Source organism: Taudactylus pleione, unplaced genomic scaffold (genome assembly GCF_031769625.1).
Source record: "Taudactylus pleione unplaced genomic scaffold, aTauple2 ptg000454l, whole genome shotgun sequence".
NCBI classification, from domain to species: Eukaryota; Metazoa; Chordata; class Amphibia; order Anura; family Myobatrachidae; genus Taudactylus; species Taudactylus pleione.
In genome coordinates this window covers 8,434,347-8,459,143 of record NW_028284856.1, presented here as the reverse complement: position 1 = coordinate 8,459,143, position 24,797 = coordinate 8,434,347, and the positions used below count along the sequence as shown (strand labels likewise).

The 24,797-nt window shown below is 43.3% G+C and overlaps 1 protein-coding gene across 1 annotated transcript; it reads right to left on the bottom strand.

The window, feature by feature from the left end:
• Nucleotides 1-307: 307 nt before the first annotated feature.
• LOC148505410 (interleukin-8-like) lies at nucleotides 308-24,530 on the bottom strand. The gene is made up of 4 exons (XM_088448253.1): nucleotides 24,383-24,530; nucleotides 14,714-14,831; nucleotides 8,900-8,983; nucleotides 308-347 (listed from the first exon to the last, which is right to left on the bottom strand). Exons 1-4 carry the CDS (start codon nucleotides 24,456-24,458, stop codon nucleotides 314-316), a joined length of 312 nt encoding a protein of 103 aa, XP_088304379.1. The 5' UTR covers nucleotides 24,459-24,530; the 3' UTR covers nucleotides 308-313.
• Between the last annotated feature and the right edge of the window lie 267 nt (nucleotides 24,531-24,797).

Genomic DNA, 24,797 nt, shown 5'->3' with positions numbered 1-24,797 from the left:
AAAAAAGAAAACAATCATTTCGGGGATTATGATTTTGTAGAACATTCCCCAAATATTCATTATTTTTATCATAAAATACTATTATGAGAGAGCAAGCACTGTAAATGTTATATCAATTCATACTTTTCAAATGCAGTACACATTATTCCTTCAAAACTGTGTATATGGGCCAAAAGCTGCTATACTTGTGCTCTGTCTACTAATCATTACTTTACAGTACCATGGAATTTCAGTAAAAAGTATTGTGTAGTCTGTGTAGAGTTATACAGCAATTAGAACTTTGAAAAATATTTCAAGATTGGAATTTTTCACATTAGTTCTTTGGTTGTCTCTTCTTGCTTAAAGCCCTGTATCAAAGAGAATAATAAAAACAATGTCATTAGATTATATTACTTACAATGTAGTTTCTTTATTTCATATAATGACCAATTTTCATACAGTATGGTAAATACAAGGGTTGTTCAAAAAGTAATGCCTAAATGCTCACAACTCAAATACTTTGAAGTCTTAGTAACAAAATGACTCTACTCAAAAAATTCACCATCTGCCCTCAAACATTTTCTCCACCTCTCAACCCAAGCTGTGAATCCACTTTGGAAAAATTCCAATGGTTGGTGGTTGACCCAGGAACGTATGGCGTTTTTAACAACCTCTATGTCTTCAAAATGTTGACCACGGTAACAGTTTTTGAGAGGGCAGAAAGGGCCAAATCAGGACTGTATGGTGGATGTGGCATTATTGCCCACCCCATTTTGGCAATGGCCACAGACGTTGCCATCGAAGTGTGAGGTCTGGCATTGTCGTGGTGTAAGATGACATTTGACATTCAAAATTGTTGACCTTTTTTTGCGGATGGCTTCTTTCAGCTTCTTAAGTGTAATAATGTATCGATCACTGTTGATTGATTGGTTTTGTTCCAAGGAATCGATGAGCATAGCACCTCGGCAATCCCAGAAGAGTGTGGCCATGACTTTAAGGATCTCTGTGATTTAAACTTTTTTGGCCTAGGTGAACTTAGGTGTTTCCATTGCTTTCATTGGGCCTTTGTTTCTGGGTCATAAAGGAATACCCAGGTCTCATCTCCTGTAATGACATTTTCCAAAAACGTCTCAGGGTTGGCTTCAAAGTTGGTCAAAAGGTCATTGCACACTTCCACCCTCTAGGCCTTATGGTCCCTGGTTAATTGCTTTGGAACCCATTTAGCACACACTTTACGATATCCCAAATCATTGATTAGTGTTTCTACAGTGCCATGGCTACATTCTAGTTCATCACTGATATCTCTGATGGTCACACAATGGTCTTTCTGAATCATGGCATCGACTTTGTGTCAGTTCTCTGCTGTCACTGCAGTTGATGGTCTGCCACCACGAGGTTTGTCGCACACGGACTATTCTCCCAATTGAAAACGCTTCATCCACCTTCTGACATTGCTATAGTCAATTGTACGCTCACCATACACTTTTTTCAGGCTTCGGGGATTTCTGTAGCACTGCAGCCTTTTTTTTCCAGAAATTCAATGACGGCTCTTTGTTTCATCTTGGATTCCATGGTATTTCTTGGACTACCTAAACAAAACTACATATATAGTTAGCAGACATATTAAACTACAAACTGACAAAGTTTCAAATAAATGTTGCATATTATTTCAGAGTTATGAGCATTTAGGCATTACTTTTTGAACAACCCTCGTATTTGTGCATTTGGACATAGGGCCTGATTCAGAGATGTATGCTAACCCGATGGTCATTAAACATCTCAGATGGTGGGAGGACTGCTAATACGCAGGATGTATACTGCACGGGATGTAGTCGGCCTAAATATCGGCGCCGGAATCCCGGCAGTTTCGGGATCCCGGCTCCAGTATCCTGACCGCCCATAGGCAAGCACAGGGGGGGTTTCCGTCTGCCTGGAAACCCCCCCCCTAGCACACACTACGACTACAATAGAAATAATAATATTATAGAATGTTACTAGTGCTGCATGTTCTTCTCAGTATCACTAATGAAATGATTAGCACCACCTGTGGATCTTTCAAAATGTGTCAGCCAGTAATAAATATATCTGTGCACCAACTAGAAGATGTGGAAAAAATGCACTGTTAGGGGTGCACTGCAATAGACCATCAATAGGGTTAATTATTAATACTGTATAATAATACACTATCCAGTACCAGGGGTGGATCTAGACATTTAATTTAGGGGGGGGCGCTTTAATGATAATAACTATGACTCCACCTCTCTCTTATCCTGGCACCTCCCCTTTTCGGTATCGGTGGGAGCACACCTTATTGCAAATGTGCACAGGTGCATTGAAAGCACCTATGTATACATACTGGTAGGTAGAAATGCGCTCAAGAATATCAACCTTGTGATATGTGTCTATTACTAAATTATTACCAACAACTTGATTTAGAAATTTTTAAATATAGAATGTTTATTCATAAAAAACGCGGCTCAATAAATTAATGGTAGTATTATGATAGCAAATATCAATAATCTCTTTGGTAAATGGGAAGATGCTGTTTATCTTATAAAGATACTAATCAAAAGTACAACCTATATTGATTGTGCCAGGTACATGAATACTTTGACATCCAATATCCCTATGTCACTGTGGGAAATCAGCCTCTCCTGTAGGGATTGGCTCTCCGTATGTTCTCTGCTTCCCTGCTTATAACATACGTACCCCAATATTGCTGCTATGCAGTCGTCAGTGAATATAGATGTAAATGGATATGTAGTAGAAATACAGATGGATAACCACCTCTAGCTCTAACTCACTGCGGGAGGTCAGCTTCTCCTTTAGGGATTGGCTCTTCGTATGGTCTCTGCTCTAGGCTTATACCATACGTCTCCCAGGAGACCGCTATGCAGCTGTCAGTGAGTTTGGCTATGTTGGTGGACAGTGAGGTGTAATAGTAGGTGGCGTCCCGCACTCTTACTAACCCCACTTCGGTGATAAAACCCTCTGTAATAACAATGTCCTCTGGTCCTTATCACAGGATATGTTCAAAATCCATGCATTGAGGTACTCCTGTGTACCTTACGTGCTTATTGTCCCGGCTAGTGCAGAGAACTCGGACTGCTGTGGTGGACTCATGTGCGTCCTCGTGTGCCGGGCCGCCCGCCTGGTGCGGCGCAGACTTAATCCGGAGGTCTGTCCGTGTAGAAGCCACTCTCTGGCTTCCAAGTCGGCTTGCACTATGGTAACTCGTGTAGCTGCTTCTGGGAATGTCAGGTGGAGATACGTCAGTGAAGAGTCATGCGGGGTTCCCAATGCGTATCGGCCTCTGATTGGCCTTCCTCAGGGGGGGTGTGTGTATCTGATAGATCTGTGAACTCTAAATAGTGCAATCTCTAATACTATTGGTTAATGAAAACGCTATTGGTATATAGCTGCATTGCCACCTAATTCTCTAATTCCTGTATGTAACAATGCTGGGCAATCATCCATAAGACCTATATTTAATACAAATCAACCCCTCTTCTTAAAAATCCTCCCTTCTTTGGTAAACCTCCTTTTTACATTAATTAAATCTCTACTACTGTATATTTACTGTATAAATGGTTCCTGTCATGAGCATAATATCTAATTAGTTAAACCAGCTTATAGTCTGGTCCAGGTTATTAAAATATATAGTCGGCTGTTTGTTTATTCAATCTTAAGCTGTAATGACAGAATTGATCTCATTATCAATATTTAATCCTTGTGGTGCCATGGTTTTAAGGGTATAAATCCATTTTAATTCCTCTCTGTTAATTTTGTGGATATAATTACCTCCTCTCCAGTTCTTATTGACCAATTGTATCCCTATTATTTTTAACCCTTTTGGGTTACAATTGTGTTCCATTTTAAAGTGATTGGAAAGGCTGTCTCCAATCCATTACGGATATTCCTCATGTGTTCTGCAGTTCTAGTCTTCAGCGTGCGAATGGTCCTGCCAACATACTGTTTGCCACAAGGGCATTCTGCTAGATATATGACTCCTGCCTCTTGAGCATGTCATAAAATCAGTGATTTTGAATTCTTCATTCGTTTGGTGAGAGAGAAAGGAATCATGGGCCTTTAATGTATATGTCAATATTTTACAGCTCTGGCATTTCCCACAATGGTAAAAACCTACAGGGGATTTATTGCCATCTAATGTTTGTTGAACCTTGGTAGTGGGTGCCACACAGCTTGATATCAGTTTACTTTTTATATCTGGCGCTTTCCTGTACGTTATCAATGGCCTTGATGTTAAATGGTCTGCGAGTACTTGATCTTGAAGTAGGATATGCCAGTGTTTCCTTATTATTTTGGTTAACGTCCTATTGTCTCTATTATACTGTGTAATAAAGGCAATTTTACTTCTCTTATTACTTCTATTGGTGTGTTCCAAACTTCCAACAGTTCAGACCTATCTACTTTTGCTGTCTCAGCAAATGCTGCTTCTACTAGTTGTTCATCGCATTTTTTCTCTAAAAATTGTGTTCTCATTTGCAGTCCCTGTTCTCTATATGTGTTGATGTCTGAACAGTTGCGTCTTATTCTCAAGATCAAGGAAATTAATTACTGTTTGACTGTATGTGGTTGTGAATGCTAGTTTACTGTCATTGATATTCATGTACTGAGTAAAATCAATGAGTAATTTCCTTGATCTCTCAATATATATACAACAGGGACAACTCAAAACTAGAACATATCAAAAGAAGGTGGATGTGAACAGTTTTATTTTTTCAGATAGTGGACATCATCCAAACTGGCTGCGTAACATTCCTGAAAGTCAATTTAAGAGAATACGAAGGTAAGTATCGAGGGTTAGGGAAGGGTTAGGTTTAGGGGTTAGGGTTGGGCACTAGGGGGAGGGTTAGGCACTAAGGGGGAGGGTTAGGCACTAACGGGGAGGGTTAGGTTTAGGGTGCAGGGAGTGGGAGGTTAGGTTTAGGCACTAGAGGGAGAAGTTAGGTTTAGGCACCGGAAAGTGAGTGTTGCGCTTAGGGTTGGGGAGGCGGAAGTTAGGTTTAGGCACCGGGGAGGGAGGGATATGGTTAAGGTAGGGGTAAGGGTTAGTGGTAATATACTTACCTACCGCTGTCGGGATTTTCACTATCAGGATGCCGCTGTCGATATTCTGACCAGCGTCATCCCGACCGCCGGGAACTCATACCCAACCCGTACTGCACATGTGCAGTCCCCCATCTGCGAGTTAGCTTGAAGTGTCTCCATGCTACAGCCTAATTGACAGGCTGTGTTATTTGGGGGGCAGAGTATTGGCGTTCCTGCCAACGTTCCCGGAAAAGGGGAACACACCTTTTCCAGGAGTTACGAAACCAGGGTCTGCATTGGCTACATGTATACCGAAACAGGTTATTATAAGAAAAAACTCAGATATAGATAGATATAATGGTACAGTAACTGCATCCTTCTGCAGCACAGGTATTACTAACTTCTCTCCTGAAGTCTCGTAGGTAATCTATCCTGTACTCAGTATGCACTGGTCACACCCAAAACATAAGTGCTCCTATGTAAAGTGCATAGGGCACTGAAATAACTATGTGTATCTGTGAAGCAGCTCCAAGCTTCTCTGAGTTCCTTACTACATCTTTTAAAACATGGGTGTGGTGCAGAGTTGGCCACAATTCTGCCCTAAACCATAGGTGCAATTTGAAAAAGAGATGCAATTGTATGTAAAGCTAAAATGTGAGCAGGTTATCACTAGTATCATATGCAGTGGTGACACCCGGTGCAGCACTTTGGCGCGTGCAATAGGGGGCATGGCTTCATGTCTGTGAGGCCATGCTCCCTGTTCTGTGAAGTTTCATGTCGTGCTGGGGACTTGCACAACCGCTGGTGGAGGGTGCCGCTGAACTGTCTTATCAACAGTAGGGATGTGCGCCGGACCATTTTTGCCGGATTTGGATTTGGTTCTACTTCATCGTCTGGCTTCGGATTTGGATTTGTCAAACTGCGGTAACTGGATTTGGATTTTGATTTTTTTACAAAAATTGACAAAAAAAACTAAAATCACATAAATTGTTTTTTTTTTTTTCTTCCTAGAGTATTAACCTCAATAACATTAATTTCCAGTCATTTACAGTCAATTTAGACCACCTCACAGTTTAAATGATAGTTTTCACCATTATTGGCCAAAGGTTGCAGTGAGCTGACTGGTTACCAAGCAACAGAGCAGCGGCGCAGCGACACAGACACCACAGTTTAAAGCACATCTATGACACATTGCCACACACCAGTGGCAGAAATTATAGGTAGACCATCGCGACCCTTGCGGTAAGGTCTCATTGCCGCAAGCCCCAGTGGACTTCCTGCTCTAATAGAGCAGGAAGTCCACCTACTGACATCACGCCCACAAATGGCAGGCACACCTGCAGGCACACCGGCAGGCACACCTGCAGGAACGCCTCCATTTGCCCAGCCACCCCCCCCCCCCGCCCCGCCTTCCAAATGGGGCGAGCTGTCGATCAACAACGACAGCCGCCCCTTTTGGATGCGAGCACCGGAGCGAGTGCATTTTGCGCTCGCTCCGGGGCTCACGCACGCGCAGTTCGCATGCCGAGCATGCGCACTGCCTAACAATCAACCCACTTGTGAGCGGGTCTGAATCAGGCCCATAGTGCCCCTGATTCACATTACACCATAAAGTAGCCTCTTATTTATGTTACGACACACAGTAGTGCCCCTTTTACACAATGCCAACAGTAGTGCCCCTTTTACACAATGCCCACAGTAGTGCCCCTTTACACAATGTCCACATTAGTGACCCTTATACACAAAGCCCACAGTAGTAATGCCCCTTATACAATGATCACAGTAGTAGTGCCCCTTATACAATGCCCACAGAAACAGTGTCCCTTACACAATGCCCCCAGCAGTGGTGTCCCTTACACAATGCTCTCAGTAGTAGTGCCCCCTATGCAGTGCCCCTAGTTGTATGCCCCCAGTAGTATGCCCCCATTAGTAGTGCCCCCATTAGTAGTGCCCTCAGTAGTATGCCCCTAGTAGTATGCCCCTAGTACTATGCCCCCATTACAAGTGCCCCTAATAGTATGCCCCCATTACAAGTGTCCCCAGCAGTTGTGCCCCTTGTAGTATGCCCCCATTAGAAGTGCCCCTAGTAGTATGCCCCCATTACAAGTGCCCCTAGTAGTATGCCCCCATTAGAAGTGCCCCCAGTAGTAGTGCCCCTTGTAGTATGCCCCCATTACAAGTGTCCCCAGCAGTTGTGCCCCTTGTAATATGCCCCCATTAGAAGTGCCCCTAGTAGTATGCCCCCATTACAAGTGCCCCTAGTAGTATGCCCCCATTAGAAGTGCCCCCAGTAGTTGTGCCCCTTGTAGTATGCCCCCATTACAAGTGCCCCCAGTAGTTGTGCCACCATTAGTTATGCCTCTTGTAGTATGCCCCCATTACAAGTGCCCCCTGTAGTTGTGCCCCTTGTAGTATGCCCCCAGTAGCGCCGCCTAACACAGAAAAAAAAAACTTACCTGAATCCCCGCTCCTGCTATGACTGTAGCCATCCGATCCTCTCTGCGCTATGGGAGAGACGTCACTCGTGACATCTCTCCCATCACCCACAGCAGGGGGAGCCGGAAGACGGAGCTCATGAGTGAGCTCCAATCGGCTCCCTCCGTGCAGTAGCCAATGAGAGTATGTGTGACTCTCATTGGCTGCTAAAACACAGACAGCTGCCGCTGGTGGCTGTGTGTTTGTTTCTGTGTAGGGCAGACCGCTATCACTGCGTTCTGTCCTACACTAGAGAAGCCCTGACGTTGGATTCTCTCGCGAGAATCCGACATCAGGAGGCCGCCGTTCGGCCTCGAAGGGGGATCCAAGTCAGGCGGGGAATACTTGAACAGCGTTCGGATGGACTCGGATCCCCTATGTTCGGAGTGGTTCGGATTCCACAGAATCCAAACCTCTGATCTCTAATCAGCAGTGGTCGCTGCATTGCAGACACTGGGGGAGGTAGCAAGGACGCAGCTGTGCCGGGAGATCCCTCTGAGACTGGCGGATGCTGGAAAATGATTGTCCAACAACCGCCCAGTGGGCCTTATTCAGAGCCGGACGCTATTTGCGCTCGCTCGTTCAGAAAAAGGGGCTGGCTATTTAAATTGAGCGCTCGCTCTTTGCGGTCTGTTGACGCCTCTATGTCTGAGCGAGCGAACAAAACATGCGCTCGCTATTTTGTAAAGACGCCCCCTGGCCGCTCGCATCCTACGTCATCTCCGCTATTTATTTGATTAATCGAGTACATTGAAAGGCATCTGAACTGCTCGCAGTGCTTGTGGTAGGATTTTCCTACCGCAATCATGCGAACAGTTCAGGCTAAGAAACAACCAAGTGACGTGGTCGATGACGCTGCTTTGTTAATTATGCACACCCTTAAAACGCCCATTTTGACCGTTTGGCACGCCTGCGTTCACATCTCCACTCCCCGTTTTCAAGCACCTTCCCCTGTTACCACCCACAAACGCCTCATCCTGTCACTCAAATTAGCAGGCACTCGCTATTTTGCAAGCGCTCGATTTCCGACCGCAATGACTGGTTGGCGCATGCGAATTACGACCCATACGCATGCGCAGATGTGCGAACATCGCTCGGAGCGAACGAGCAGCCGCTTACAAGCGGCTCTGAATCAGGCCCTGTGGTCGCTTCTGACTGGTCACATGTCAGGGAATGCATAACCTGATGTGGTCACACACAATGCTACCACACCAGGCAAATGGCTACCTAGAGGCTTTAAAAGGAAAAAAATATTTTATGCTTAGTACTTCTGTATAATGCCCTCTCTTTTAATCAATGGGGTGTTGGATAAAATATTTTAACTGCAGTTAACCTTAAAAGCATGAAATCACAGTATAATACAGCAGGTCATGATGAAGTTAGCGAAAAATACCTCTGGAGAATATGATTAATAATAGGCTTCACCCATTTGGCTTCCGGATTTACACAGTTCACATTGCCGTTCTTTAAAGTCACACTACAAGAGGGAGAAAATATGGCAAAAGTCATTAAGTTTTTATGTTATTTTTGCACAACATGGCCACATTACATGCCAAAGTTTATTGGTGAGTATGGTGGTGTAGTTTGACCAGGATTAGGTTTTTGCCTAGGTATGAACTTCGTCAGGGCCACACACTGTCACACAATCCCATAAAACTGAGACACTCTTAAATTACACAGGTTTTGGGGCTGAGGTGCTGGCTTCATACACACACTGTCACACTCTGGCAGGCTCATGAGCAGCTCAGCACTCGATGCTTTCAGACTGTGACAGCATAATCAATCCACAATCTTTGATCCTGGCAAAACTCAGCATAAGGAGATTACAAACAACAGGGGAGATTGATTGCAGCCACACAGTGCCAATGCAGACGGGCTCACTGGACCCCAGTCCCGGCATTCCACCCCTGATGGCAGCCTTGCTAGACGTGGTCTTCAATGTTGGCCTGCAGAGTGATTTCAGGGGGTGATTCAGCTGCAGACGCAGTGACAGGGATCATGCAGATTCCCGATTATCAGGAATCTGTGCATGTGCCTGACCCATACTGCGCATGTGCAGAACGTGTCTGCGATCCTGCACGCAGTCCGGCAGCAGACTGTCAGTGATTGACAGTCTGCTGACGTTTTTGGGTCCCCCTGCCATAACATTAGCCACAAACTGGTCAGCCCAGGGCTTAAATCCTATGAAACATCGGGACCCCTCAAAAATGGGGTCCTCCTCCTGAGGGACAACCATAGAGCATCACCCCTAGTTTAGCCCAGGGGTGGATTGGGCCACCGGGACAGCGGGAAGGTTCCCGCTGGGCCAGTCCCATCCTCCCCCCTGCAGGGCCAGTTCACATAACCTGCCGGGCCAGCTCACACTGCATGCCGTCCCGGGCTAGCTGCCATGCTTACGGAATTTGCGCTTCAGTCGAGAGTGCAAACCGGAAGCTGCACCCTTCCTGCCCGCCTCTCAGGACCATTGGCCGTCCAGCGCAGCAGCTCCCCTGTACCCGTGGCGGCATCAGCAGCAGCGTCTGGAGCCGGGTGACACAAAGGGCCTGATTCAGAGCCGGACGCTATTTGCGCTCACTCAGAAAAAGGGGTTGGATATTTAAATAGAGCGCTCGCTCTTTGCGGTCTATTGACGCCTCTATGCCTGATCGAGCGAACGAAACATGCGCTCGCTTTTTTTTTAAAACGTCCCCTGGCCGCTGGCATCCTACGTCATCTACGCTATTTATTAGATTAATCGAGTACATCGAAAGGCGTATGAACTGCTCGCAGAGCTTGTGGTAGGATTTTCCTACCGCAATCATGCGAGCAGTTCAGACTAAAAGACAACCAAGTGACGTGGTCGATGACGCTGCTTTGTTAATTATGCACACCCTTAAAACGCCCATTTTGACCGTTTGGCACGCCTGCGTTCGGATCACCACTCCCCGTTTTCAAGCACCTTCCCCTGTTACAACCCACAAACGCCTCATTCTGTCACTCAAATTAGCAGGCATTCGCTATTTTGCGAGCACACAATTTTCGATTGGTTCGCGTATGCGTAATACAAGTTACAACCCATACGCATGCGCAGTTGTGCGAACATCGCTCGGAGCAAACGAGCGGCCGCTTACGAGCGGCTCTGAATCAGGCCCAAAGTCAGCAGAAGCCATCACTCCCATAAATGGTACTGTGCCCTTGCCCTCATGCTGCACTGAGCATCACCCTCCCCTCACTGCACTCTGTCTCCATGCTGGGGTCTATTGTTAGGGAGTATGAGTATATCTATCTATCTATCTATCTATCTATCTATCTATCTATATATATATATATATATATACATACATATATATATGTGTGTATGTAGATATGTATGTATGTATATATATATATATATATATGTAGAAAAAGTGAGTGGGTACGGCGCCCACAGGTGTATGTAATTCAAGTGTATTGTAATTTAACAATTACTCTAATAGAGCAACAATTCCCAATCTATACGGGCGTCAGCTCAATGTCAAAAGAGAAAATACTGGTAAAAGTATTAAAATAAATATAGAAATTAGATTGACTGTAGAGCGACTAAGTTGCTAAAATGTGCTCATAACGTGAATTCAATAAATATTAATAAGTGAACAAACCCAAGATAAAATTCATACAAAATAAAGTGCCAGTGCATAAATACGTAGAAATCAATAAAAAACAATTTATTAAGAGACACAAATGCACATAATGGAAAAAATAGGGGATTGGGGGGAGGGAAGGAACATAGGGAATATACAATGTTATAAGAGTAAGCAATATATGCTATTCAAATGGATATCCTAGTACAGGAATATAAAAGAAGGATCAGAATAAAAGATATTTCATGCTGTTTAAAAAAGGGAGCATTCCTTTAAAAAAAAAAAAAAAAAAAAAATATAATAAATAAATTAGAAGCTTAACTGAGTGAACAAAGGGGAGGTGGATTATTTCATAGGTCCAAAAAGGCAAGGTCTGGTTACCACCAACGCGTTTCGTCCATAAGACTTCATCAAGGGGATGATATATATATATATGTGTGTGTGTGTATATATATGTATATATATATATATATATGTGTGTGTGTATATGTGTGTGTGTGTATGTGTATATATATATATATATATATATATATATATACTTCCCAAATGGTGCAGCACTCCTGGACTTTCAAAGAATATTGAAGCAATGGCAGGTGCGGCAATGTTTCAGTGCCTGGTTTTAATAGTACGGCACTTTCATCAGACCAATAGTGCCGTGCTATTAAAACCAGGCACTGAAACATTGCCGTACCTGCCATTGCTTCAATATTCTTTGAAAATCCAGGAGTGCTGCACCATTTGGGAAGTATCTATTCATTCATTTGTGCAGGCACCTGATGTAGTTTATTATACTATAGGGAGAGCCGGACCACATGTGCATTATATATATATATATCTATATATATAAATTATGTATGCAGCCCGGCACCGGCACTCTCTCCAATGTAATACAATGTACCTTACTCCGGTGCCAGTTAAATTCACCCAATATGCAGTCCATAAAGAGAGGCGGCACTCAGGAGATGTTCCCCAAAACGTTGGAATGACTTAAAGAACATTTTTTTCTTCATTGAAAATCTCCTGAGTGCTGCATCTCTTTATGGACTGTATGTTTTGTTTTATATATATATATATATATATATATATGTATATATATATATTATATCTCCATTCACTGTAGCTACCATTTATCTATATAGTACTGAATGCGACCTATATCCATCTATATAGTATATGCTGAATCTATATAGAGCATGTATTAATCTATATAGTCATCTATATAGTATACATAAGTCTATATATAATCTATCTAAACAGATGGCACATAGCTTAGGGTACATGGTGTCCGAAAAATGTCTGATTGAAATAATGGGGAATTTACATTTTATTTTATCAGGCTCATTTGTTCATGCAATATTTTACCTTATTTTTTTTTTTTTTTTTGGTTTTGGACCAATTTGTTTGTTTTTTCCTATTAAGGCCAATGTGTTTAGTTTTTTTTCTGTAGGGGCCAGTGTTTGTGTTTGTTTGTTTTTTCCTGTGAAGGCCAGTGTGTTTTATGGTTTACCTGTGCAATGTTTTACGTCTGGGATGCTCCGTGCATGTAGTCTTGTGGTGTTCGTACAGAGCCGCAGGACAGATTCAGACGCAAGCACAAAGAAGTGTATTAGAAATGTTTTGGACATTCCTGGGCAGTTACATGGGGCTGGCTAATCAGACGCAGATATAGCATAGTATGGGTGTGTTATAGTAGTGACACAGACGTGTTGCTGAAAGTGGTTGGGTATAGAGACCCTGAATTGCTCACACTGGAGGTCATACTCAGGTCAGATGATCTGCACCTAGCGTAGGGCTGGTGAATGTTTCAATGGTGTGACTGATGGTAGCGTCTAAAGATGCACAAAGCATGATTGCAGTGTCTTCAGACACTGACAGTGGGCGTCTCAGTCCTTTACACCAGGGAAGGGCATTGTAGTAGTATTAGCATAAAGTCCCTCACACAACTGCAGGGGAGGCCGTGACTGCCTCAGACTCAGAATCAGGCTCTATGAGGATCAATCCCGCCCCCTTAACAAACCACACCCCCTCAAAAGACCCCGCCTCCATTTGAGCTGCTTTCAGATATTTCGCGGGCTGGTTTTCCATCACAATCCGCCCCTGGTTTAGCCTAATGTTGGCTATTGGAAAATAGGGGCAAAGCCAAGCCATTTCCCCCCCTATTTCCCAATATCAGACCAGGCTCAGAGATCCAAGGTTGGTTATGGATTTGGGAGGAACCACACACTTTTTTTTTTTTTTTAAAGAAACCATTTCTTTATTATTAACAGTTACTTAGAGGGGACGGAGCATGGGTGCCGGGGCCAGGGAAGAAGTCAGCACTGAGAATTAGGAGCGGGGCAAAAGATGCGGGACAGAGCAAAGGACTGGAGACAGGAAAATTAGCACACAGCACAGAGAATAGGAGGCAGGGTCCGTGCTGGGACGGAGCAGAGAAGACAAGTCTCCGCCGATGTGCCCGGATGGGGCCAACCCTAGGGCGCACACTGCATACATGGATTTGGTTGACGGCAGGGAGGAAAGGCCAATAATCCTGCCTGGCTGCTCTCATTGTGTTATAGCATAGAGTGACTGGGGAGCATCCTCTGCCTGCCTCCCGCAGCTAGCTATGTATATGTAGAGCGCAGGTGCGGGCGGCCCTGGATCACAAAAATTGTACTGGCCCGGGCGGCAAATGGCACCTTGCCTCTCAGCCCAGCCCGCCCCTGGCTGTATGACCAACTGACACAGAGGATGTGAGAGAGAAGAAAGAGTGAAGAAATAGAAAAAGAGAAAATGTCTTCTATTTTTAATACATAATTAAAAGCATGCACAGATCATACTGATTTGTGCAGTGCTTTCAGCAAACCCACAAAGACAGAGATGCTTCAGGGAGGAGTAGGAAGCAGCATTGGAATATGAGAGGGAGGGGACTTATATACACACAAGATCCTACATTTCTGGGATTATGACATTTTGCCTCATTTTGAAAGCTGAATTTGTTGGGAGGAACCAAACCATGCCTCGGTACAACTCGGAAACCCAAAATACGGTTCAGATGGATTTCTCAGAATCAGAAAAGCTGAACTCTAATTAAAACATTCAACAATTTCTGAGCTTGATCACTTTAGTGGCAGAGGAGGAGTGTTCTCTCTTCAATGTAACCCTTCACTGCTGGAACAAGTGAGTGCCTATAAATGGTGTAAATGGTGTATTTGTCTACCTGAACAAGCTGTAGATTTTATGGTCTCTGATCATGTTCTAACCCAAATTCTTGTCACATATTCCTATAAAATTATTTTAGAATTGATTTAATTTATACTTCTTTTCACATAATACAAGTTTGCTTGAATAATATTCGTGTTATTTCTGACACATATATTGTCATTGTGGACCTGCCCTGCCCCCGCTATGCAATGACACAAGCAGCAGCCATGAGCAGCTTGGTGCATGGCCATGATCATATGAATCATTGCACCTCCCACCTTATCCTCCTCTCTAGTACTAGGGGAGAATTACAATATCAGTACGTATGGTATACTGGAAAAAAGGTTTTAATATCCAGAGAGAACCTCATCACATATAATTTAGAAAGTGTATCTAAATAGCACTATTATGACATGCATACTTACATGACTTCTGCTCTGGAACAATAGGGGCCACTATTAATAAGCTCCACACTTGAAATCTGTTTGGTGTTGATGGGTTTTGACACAGTTTTGATACATTGACAGCGCAGATCAGGGATGCCTGTTTTTGACAAATATTAATTATTCATTATGAATAATTTCCTCAGATATAAAACCTGTCCCCAATAACACAAAGTTTTTGTATGTGTATGCCATTTAATTACATATTCTCAAACCATAATATCCTTACACAATTTAGCATTTTGAATGCAGGGTAAATATTTACATCATGGTAATTATTTAGACAGAGGCAACCCATTCCTAATTATTTTGGTAAACAAATATAGATCTTGGTGTCCCATAGTGGAATAAACTATGCTATAATTTGGAAATTCAGACTCCTCCACATGCCACTTTTATGCCATCACACTTCTTCACATCCACATATGCTATCACCTTTCACCCTTCACATCCCTACAGACCCTTCAGTCCCACTATATGCCCTTATGTGCCATCAGAACCCTCCACATGTCTACATGTGACAACATACCCCTCTACATGCCTTTCAAGTTCTATCAGTCCCCTCCATATGCTGCATATGTTTGACCAACTAGCGCACGCTGGGGGGTTTCTGAGTACCAGAAGCCAGAAACCCCCGCTGACAGACTGGAGAGCAGGCACCATCTTCTTAAGCCCTGCTCCTTTGCGGCGATTTGCGGGTCAATCAGGAGGAGGTGGAGCCAATATGACGTGATTCAATTAGAATCGCATCATTTGGCTCCGCCCACTCCCGATTGACCCTCGAATCGCGCTTTTTTGTCGCTAGCAGGAGGGGCCTAATGACATGGTTCCAGCCTGCCAGGTCCCATCCTTATCAGGTCTACAACCCGCAGCTGCTGCAAGGTAAGTTTGTAACTAATGTAAGTGTGACATACAGTAGGTGTGTGTGACATATGTATGTGTGTGTATGCATTATATATATATATATATATATATATATCTATATATGACACATAGAGGCGGCACTGAAGAAGGAACGGGAGGTCCCGAAACGTTGATGGATTAAACTTTTCGCTTTTGCATACTCCATTTGAAAGTCTCTGAGTGCCGCCTCTATGTGTCATATGTATCGGGGGCGCCATTCCCCGTAAGGAGGGCACCGGGAGCAGGTATATTTATATCATCCATTGGGAGTGCCGGATCAGCTGTGTTTCACTATACTATGCCCGTGTTTGCTCTAGGATAGGGCACCGGGGGACAAGATCAAGGCACCCTTTTCTTCAGTTCACCAGTCCAGGACGCTATTTTGTTTTATATTCATTTTTTACGTTTAATATTTTTTTGATTGATTGACACTGTGGAAAAGTTTTTTAGTATATTATTGAAACCGTTTATTCACATCGGCATTCTATTTTCTTGTAACGCATGATTATGGCCACAGCACCTGATCCTATAGAGATTACATCTCATATGCTGCAATGTGATACATCCCACACCTTCAGCTTCTCTGATGCGGAGGCTGAGGGAATTTTGCTCAAAGAAGCGGTTTTTGATGCAGTTGGCAATATCTCTAATGATGATATTTTTAGAGATTTGCTCAAAATGAAAAAAAAGAGAATTAGATTACATTTTACATGGACATACATTATCGGATTACTACAGAGCCAAGCAGATCCCCAGAGGGTTACGCATCCACAATACTCCGACTATAGGCAGACACAGCATCCCTTTCTGTAAACGATGGATATCGATACTAAATAAATGTTCGATGGACTTGATGCTTTTGATCATTGAGGAGTCCACACGAGAGGTGAATGCTGTTCGTGACAAGATCACAACATTTGAATTGGAATATAAACCCATTCTCTTTGCTGATGTCGCCGTAGATTGGAATGAGAAACTCATTAGACAAATGGAACAGTACAAGGTTGATTTACTTAGGTACAAGAAACAAAAGCTTACCAAAGTACAACAAGATTACGAATTTCACAGAATGTATTCGTGGTTGGGATCCAGTACCAACATCCAGAGAACTGGCTATAGCCAACAGTCATGCCAGTATCGAACAGTCAAACAACATTCCAGTACTTCAGCCAGTGAAACGGAAGATTCGCATCAGTCCCAGAGATCATCCAACATACAAGAATCCCCTTTAGGGGTTGGCCCCATGCAGGGCATGACTACAAGAAGAAGAAAAGACCAAATCGACGGGGAGGCCAAACGTGGAGGCAGAAGCGCAGGAAGACCTCCGAGAGGAAGGAGGATTTAATATTTAATTTGTCTTCAGCAGTTCTATCCCCAGCTGAAATCAGTGTTCTCAGCAAGGGTCTCTCATTTATCCCCACGAAGGGCCTGGATGATTTCAAATGAAAAATTGACAAGTACAAATTTCAAAGAACTTTAAAATTAAAGTAGAAATGAATCGTTAACATCGGATCCAGGTTCCCTTTGTAAGATCGGTACTAGATCTATGTTCGAACCGGGTTCAAATAATGCCTCTATAAAGACATTCCACAGGATGATGGAGTCCCTTCCGACAGAGATGCATAATTCCGTTCCCTATGTTCAGCCCAACTTGTCCAAAGATGAGCACATGGCTCTCAAATCATTGGGAAAACGACAAGACATTGTCATAAGAGGAGTGGATAAAGGGGGTTCCATCGTGGTGATGGACATTACATTTTATAGAGAGGAATGTCTTAGATTGTTGGGAGATGTTAATACATATTGTGTTTTGTCTGGTGACCCCACCGTGGAATATAAAGATCATATTGATGCTTTGCTATTACAAGCAGAAATGGAGGGTATCATTTCTAAGGCTTTGTGTAAAAGATTGGTAACAGAGTTTCCTGTGGTGCCTCTATTTTATGCCATTCCCAAGATCCACAAGGATCCACAGAGACCTCCTGGCAGACCTATTATCTCTGCCAGGGGGTCTCTGTGTGAGTCCATTGCTGTTTATGTTGATTCATATTTGCAGCCATGTATTCAAAACATGTCTTCATATTTAAAAGATTCCACAGCATTGTTAAGACACTTTGCTCTGATTGAGTCACTCCCGTCTGATATAGTGTTGGTCACATGTGATGTGACCAGCCTATATACCTGCATTCCGCACGAGGCAGGCATTCGGGCTGTGGAAAGACTATTGGTGAATAACATCAAGTACACAGGCCCAGACTTAAAATTCTCCCTAACCCTGTTGGAATTCACGTTGAATTACAATTACTTTTTGTTTGACGGCATATTTTATAGGAAAGGGCGGGATGCGCCATGGGCTCTGCAGCAGCCCCGTCCTTTGCCAATGCCTTTATGGGTGAGGTAGAAAGCAATTTGTTTTTTTCTGATCCAACAATATCGGAACGTATATTTTATATTACCGATATATCGACGATTTGTTAATTTTTTGGCGGGGTGACATTATGGTATTGTTACATAACATAGAGAGTCATAATATGTCATCCAGCCCGGTCAAACTGACAGTCCAATACAGTCACAATGAGATCCACTTTCTTGATATTTCCATCAAAGTCGAAAATGCTAAGATTATCACTTCATTATATGTTAAACCCGCAGATAGAAAAAATCTTTTGCGGTACAACAGTTTCCATCCTTGTAATACCATTTATGGGTTACCATACTCTCAATATTAGAGAGTTTGTAGGATCACCAGGGATGCAACAGAGACCTGTAAACAGTTAGACATCATGACTAATAAATTTTTGGGACTGGGGCTACCCATTAAAGGTACTCATAAGGGCAAAAACAATGGCCCTTTCATGTAACAGGAGTGAATTATTACAACCTAAAATTAAGGAAAGTCTTTCACATAAGATACCTTGGATCAATGAATTTAATGTAAAGAGCAAAGTCTTGGCACCAAGGGCTAAACGATCGTGGCCGATGGTCGCTTTAGACCCAGATATATCCTTACTTCGCGACACCTCTCTGATGCCCAGCTACACACGTAGTGCTAACATCAGGGACATTGTCGTTAAGTCTGATATTTCAACATTTAAGACACCAGTTTCAAATTCTCTCAGTAAAAAAAAGGGTTGTTACAAATGTTTGGGTTGTACCACCTGCAGTTACATGCAGGTGGGCCCTTACATATTACATCCTTACTCAGGCAAAAGATTTAGCATCAATTGGTTGTTATCATGCAACTCCCGTTTTGTGGTGTATATTCTGTCTTGCCCATGTGGGTTACACTACGTGGGCAAGACAGAGCGCCAATTTAAAGAACGGATGGTGCAGCACCGCGCAGCCATCAGAGCAGCTTTAACATCTGGCCATAGCGAACAGCCGGTGGCGAGGCATTTTGCCTTTATAAAACATAGCATTGCCACGGTTCGTTATAAGGCCATCGATCACGTGCCAGCCTCATTGAGGGGCGGCAATCGATCTAAAAAACTTTTGCAGCTTGAGTCAGCATGGATACATAGGTTGGACACCTTAACACCACGAGGGCTTAACGAATCCCTGGGGCTCAATTGTTTCCTGTAAATTTAAATTTAATTGTTTTGTCCATTCGGCCTCTATCAGAGGCCAGTAAGTTGTATATATTCAATAAATGGTTCTATATGCATAGATTATTGTCATTCTATGGCCTGTTAGTTGAATATTGTTATAGTATTGAGTTCAGCAGATGTTTATAGGTTTCCACATTTATTTAACTTATTATTGATAGTTTGTCTTTAAATTTATGCAGGCATGAGTACCATTTATATCGTCAGACACATTTCATCTTTGATGTGTTATATTATCTTTCACTTATAGATTAAGCTTTAAAAAGGTTTTTTACTTATTTTGCTGGTTTTTGTGCACATTAGGTCACATTTACACTCACATAAGTAGCATTACAGACATACACTTTTTATTCAGCAGCTTTTTTATTTTACTCACATCTTCATAATGTTTTGGCATATTTTTTTCATCAATTCATCATACACATTTTTTCACAAATTTTTTCACGTTTTTCACACTGTTTTTCCGACACATTATGTTTTTTTCACAAATTTTTTTACACTGATTTATCTTTATTTTTTTACTTTGTACTCAAGCTACCATATATGACAGCTCTTCATACTTTGGTACGGTGTCAAGCTATTTTAAATTTTTTTTTTTTAATATAATGTATTTTTCATATTTTTTTAAGCTCACAAGTAGTTGCAACCTGTGCCATTAGCAGACCTTTATGGCCTGTTGTTCTTAGGCATTTGAGATCACTGTTATTTATGTTTTGATGTATGTTCATATTCATTGTTTTGTTTATGTATTTTTAGTGGGTTGCCATGGCAACTACTGGGCTGCGGGCTGCCTCCATCAGCCGCCGTGTCAGGGGTGATCACATGGGCACATGACATGCGGAGAACTTCCGGTGCGTGACACGCACAGAACTTCCGGGTGACATTGTTGCCCGTGTTCCGGTCTGGTCCCCGGCGTGACGAACAGGAGGAACATCATGCGTCCAGATTGGTAAGCTATTTATTGTTGTTCTGTGTTTGTATGTCTTTCATTCTGTACTGTACATCCTGAGGAAGGGTCGGGAGGTCCCGAAACGTTGATCGATTAAACTTTTCGCTTTTGCATACTCCATTTGAAAGTCTCTGAGTGCCGCCTCTATGTGTCATATGTATCGGGGGCGCCGTTCCCCGTAAGGAGGGCACCGGGAGCAGGTATATTTATATCATCCATTGGGAGTGCCGGATCAGCTGTGTTTCACTATATATATATATATATATATATATTGAGCGGGTTCGGTTTTACTCGGTTTTACCCGGATCTTTTTATTGGCTATCACCGAACATGTGTTTTGGATAGCGAATAAAATCGAGCCAAATTTGCGGTAAAGTGGCGATAAGAACCGAGTAAAACCGAGTAAAACCGAACCCGCTCACCCTATATATATATATATATATATATATATATATATATTTATACACACACACACATTAGACATGTGTGCAGACCCTCGTGTTTTGGTTTTGGATCTGAATCTGGTTTTGTATTTATTTCCCTTGGTGTTTTGTTTTCGTGTTTTGGTTTTGGATCTGGATTTTTTTCTTAAAAAACCATAAAAACAGCTAAAATCACATAAAATGGGCCTGTTTTTGTTCCTACAGTATAATTAACCTGAATAACATTTACTTCCAGTAATTTCCAATCAATTTTGACCACCTCACAATATTATTTGCTTCATCTAGTTAAGGCCAAAAGGTTGCATCCAGCTAGCTGGCTGACTAAGCTAAGTGACACAGTGGGCGGCACTAACATGTGGCAGTTCAGCTTCTAATTTCCAACACGGATACAGTGTGTTATACAGCGTGGTTTGGATACACCAATAGTGCACTTACTGTGACAGCAGTGTTGGCACAGCGGGGTTGTTGACGGTGTCCTTAGTACATGGAATGGCATGCTGCGGTGCTGGCAGTGTCCTCAGTGAAGGGTACCGGTGATGTCAGCAGTGCGGGGGTGCCAGCGTTGTCTTTAGTGCAGGTTTGCTGTGTCGGCAGTGCGGGGGTGCCAGCAGTGTCTATAGTGCAGGTTTGCTGGCTGTGTCGGCAGTGCGGGGGTGCCAGCAGTGTCTTTAGTGCAGGTTTTCTAGCTGTGTTGGCAGTGCGGGGGTGCCAGTGGTGTCTTTAGTTCAGGATTGCTGGCTGTGTCGGTAGTACGGGGGTTGCTGGCGGTGTCCTCAGTACATGGAATGGCAGTGCGGGGGTGCCAGCGGTGTCTTTAGTGCAGGTTTACTGGCTGTGTCGGCAGAGCAGGGGTGCCAGCGGTGTCCTCAGTGAAGGTTTGCTGACTGTGTCGGCAGTGCAGGGGTGTTGTCAATGCAGGGTGCCGGCGGTGTCGGCAGAGCGGGGGTGCCAGCGGTGTCTTTAGTGCAGGTTTGCTGACTGTGTCGGTAGTGCAGGGGTTGCTGGCGATGTCCTCAGTGTGGGAGTGTCGGCAGTTTGGGGCTCACTGATGGTATCCTCAGTACGTAGGGCAGCAGTGCAGGAGTGTCGGCAGCTGTGGTGTTGGCAGCGGGGGATGCTGCCAGTGGGGGTGCCAGCAGTGTCAGCAGCGTGTGGGGGGGTGCCGGTGGTGTCAGGCGGCGAAGGATGGTGGGCGCCATCTTTTTCTCTCTCCTAGTGCATTTTCAATGGGCTTAACGCTGATTGGCTGAGAGCCGTGATAGACGGCTCTCTCAGCCAATCAGCGTTAAGCCAGCTCAAAACAAAACCTTGTGACCCAACAGCGGGGTCGCAAGGTTTTGCCTCGGGTGAGGGATCTTGGGCAGGCAGGGAGATCCGAGCTGCACTCGGATTGCCCCGGATCCCCGAAATTCGGGTGGGTTCGGTTCTCTGAGATCTGAACCCGTTCATCTCTAATATACATACAGTATATATGTGTGTGTTTGAAATCCCCCCTGTAAAAATCCTGTGTTTGCCAATGCCACCAGTAAATTACAAATGCACCTAATGTTCCATCAGTATCCTCCACATGCAAATTTTGTGCTGTCAGTCCCACCACATGCCCTTATGTGCCATCAGTGAAAGTACTGTAAATTCATGGGGACTTATTACACAAAGATAAAAATCACAATGTGTAGATTGGACTGTGTCTGGGGAAGGAGAGGGTAGGATCGCTTGATAGCACTTTTAAAAGACTAGCCACATTGTCACACTTGCTTCTCCAGTGGAGTACACTCTTACTAATAACAAAATATAGGTAGAATGGACAATGCTATCTCAAGCCCAGGGAACTAAAATGCTAGCTATGGCTCTGGTGCAAAAAAAAAGAGTGTGCAGTCTCATAGAGACTCATGATCGCTGTTTTCACTTACTGTACCTTATATTCAGAAAGAGAGGCACAAAACACACACACGCACTATATACAAATTGGACACCACAAAATTAGATAATACATTCTGCACATTTCTCCAGGGCTAATAGTTTCAGAATGACTGTTGACAAAAATAAAATAATATAACAAAAAAAATGGAGGACAATGGAAAAAATGTATGAAGCAATAAACACTTGTAAAAAATACAATGGTTGTGATAATAAAATCATCACTTAATGATATTTCCAATAATGTAATTATGTTTACATGATTTATTACTTTATTTATAGCATGGTCATCCTAAAGCCTCCTTACACCAAAAGCAGGTGCCTCTTTAGCTCTCCTATCTTCTACCTTAGCTCATTGCTCAAAAATCATAGGACAATAGTCAAGAAAAGTAATTTATGAACTGCATATCTGTGGAACCATAATCCTGCATCTATTGGTCTGTATACTGTATTTCCTAGTTTTTGTGGACCAGCGGATGCTCTGAAAAATGAACAGGATGGAAGCAGCAAACAAATGACATGAAAGTACAACGCACTGCCACTAAAGGGCCTATTTATCATTATATATTTGCAGAATATTCCCCCAAAACACCCTTATTTGGGAGATACCTGAAAATATTTAGTATCACCTCAAAATATGACGGAGGGACTGAAGCAGATACCGCTGATACCAGCTGTGGTCCCTCCATTTCTGACAGCAGTTGCAACCCCCATAGGTTTCTATGGGGGATGTGATCCTGTCGAATTCACCCAGCAAGTTTGGTCCCCGCAGCTACAGTCATCTGAAGATGGTGTTGTGCTGCTGTAGCCTACACTTCATAATATTTACCGGGAGAGGGTTTCTCTGGTAAGGAATGGCTGCCATGCATGCCTGGACAGTAGAACGCACATGCGCAGTAGTCCGGGCACACTTCACTCTCAGCACATCGCAGTGACTGGCTGTCCCTGTGGGTGTTATTTATACATCTGGATGGTATAATCTCATCCTGCAATGCGATTTTGAGAGCTAATATCGCACCTAAATGGACCCCTTACAGCTGTAAGTAATCATGAAAATGAGAGGACATTGCAACTGTCTTTATTACATCATCACTTTCTGAATTTGAATATAGGGCCTAATTCATTAAGGATCGCTATTACGATCACAGCTGCAATTACGCATGCAGACGCACTGCGACAATTTGCGTATGGCATTGCAGTGGGTAATTTATGCACTCCCCCCTAGTGGTGTCCTAACACACTGGCACGCCTGCATTTCTCCTACCACCCCCCGTCACCACCCCCAAACGCTCACTTTCTGTCCATCACTCTGTGATGGGTCTGTGCAGTCCAATCGCAATGAGACCTTTGTGCACTGTGATGCATATGCATGCACAGAACGCAACAAACGGCCGTCTGCGTGCATAATTGCAGTTGCGATCGGTACTTAATCAGGCCCATTGTCCTGTGGAGAGGAAACTTCTGTGTACCCTATAAGTAACTAAAGCCTACTAGCCCTCATCTTAGGTCCTCACTCTTTCCCTATAGCTCTACCACCAGTCGTCTTCCCAGTTTATCATCTAACTGTTCACCATCTCCCTTTGGAAAGTAAGCTCGCAGGCGCAGTTGTGCAAAGTTGGCCACAAAAGTGTATGCACCTTAAGCTTTTGCATGTTTGCCATTTAGCTCCTTCTGTTGTTTGCAGGTGTCACAATCACAATGTAGTTGACTTACTTGTACATGTATTCTGTGGTCAAATAAGCAGGCTGAACAACAAGCATATGGATTAATTCAGACAAAAATCTGTACATAGAGCAGGCATCTAAAAATCAATAGGTAATAAAATGCTTCTTACCACTGCAGATGGTCACCCATGCTGGTAAGAAGAGCAGTATAGCAACCATAGATGAAGAGGTGATTTTGCATTGCATACTTTATGCTGTAGAAAGGTGGATACTGTACTGTATATCTGTCAAGAATCTGTATTTCCTAGTGTTCTGATCTTTCTCCTTCTTCCTTTGTCTGTGCCTCTTCATGGCTATCTCTTCTCCTTTTATCCTTCCAGACTGACCATTAGTCACGTCACAGCCCAAAGGAGAAAAAAAACAATTGTACAAAGCTTTGCAGAATGTTACATTAGTTGGTGAGGATGTCAAAACTTAGAAAATCCCACATGCATTTCATGGTTTAACAGGATCTGTTCCAGCTTAGGAGAAAGGTACGTGCTGAAGGTGAGGATGGGCAGAATTGCTTAGAAGCTGTTGAATATT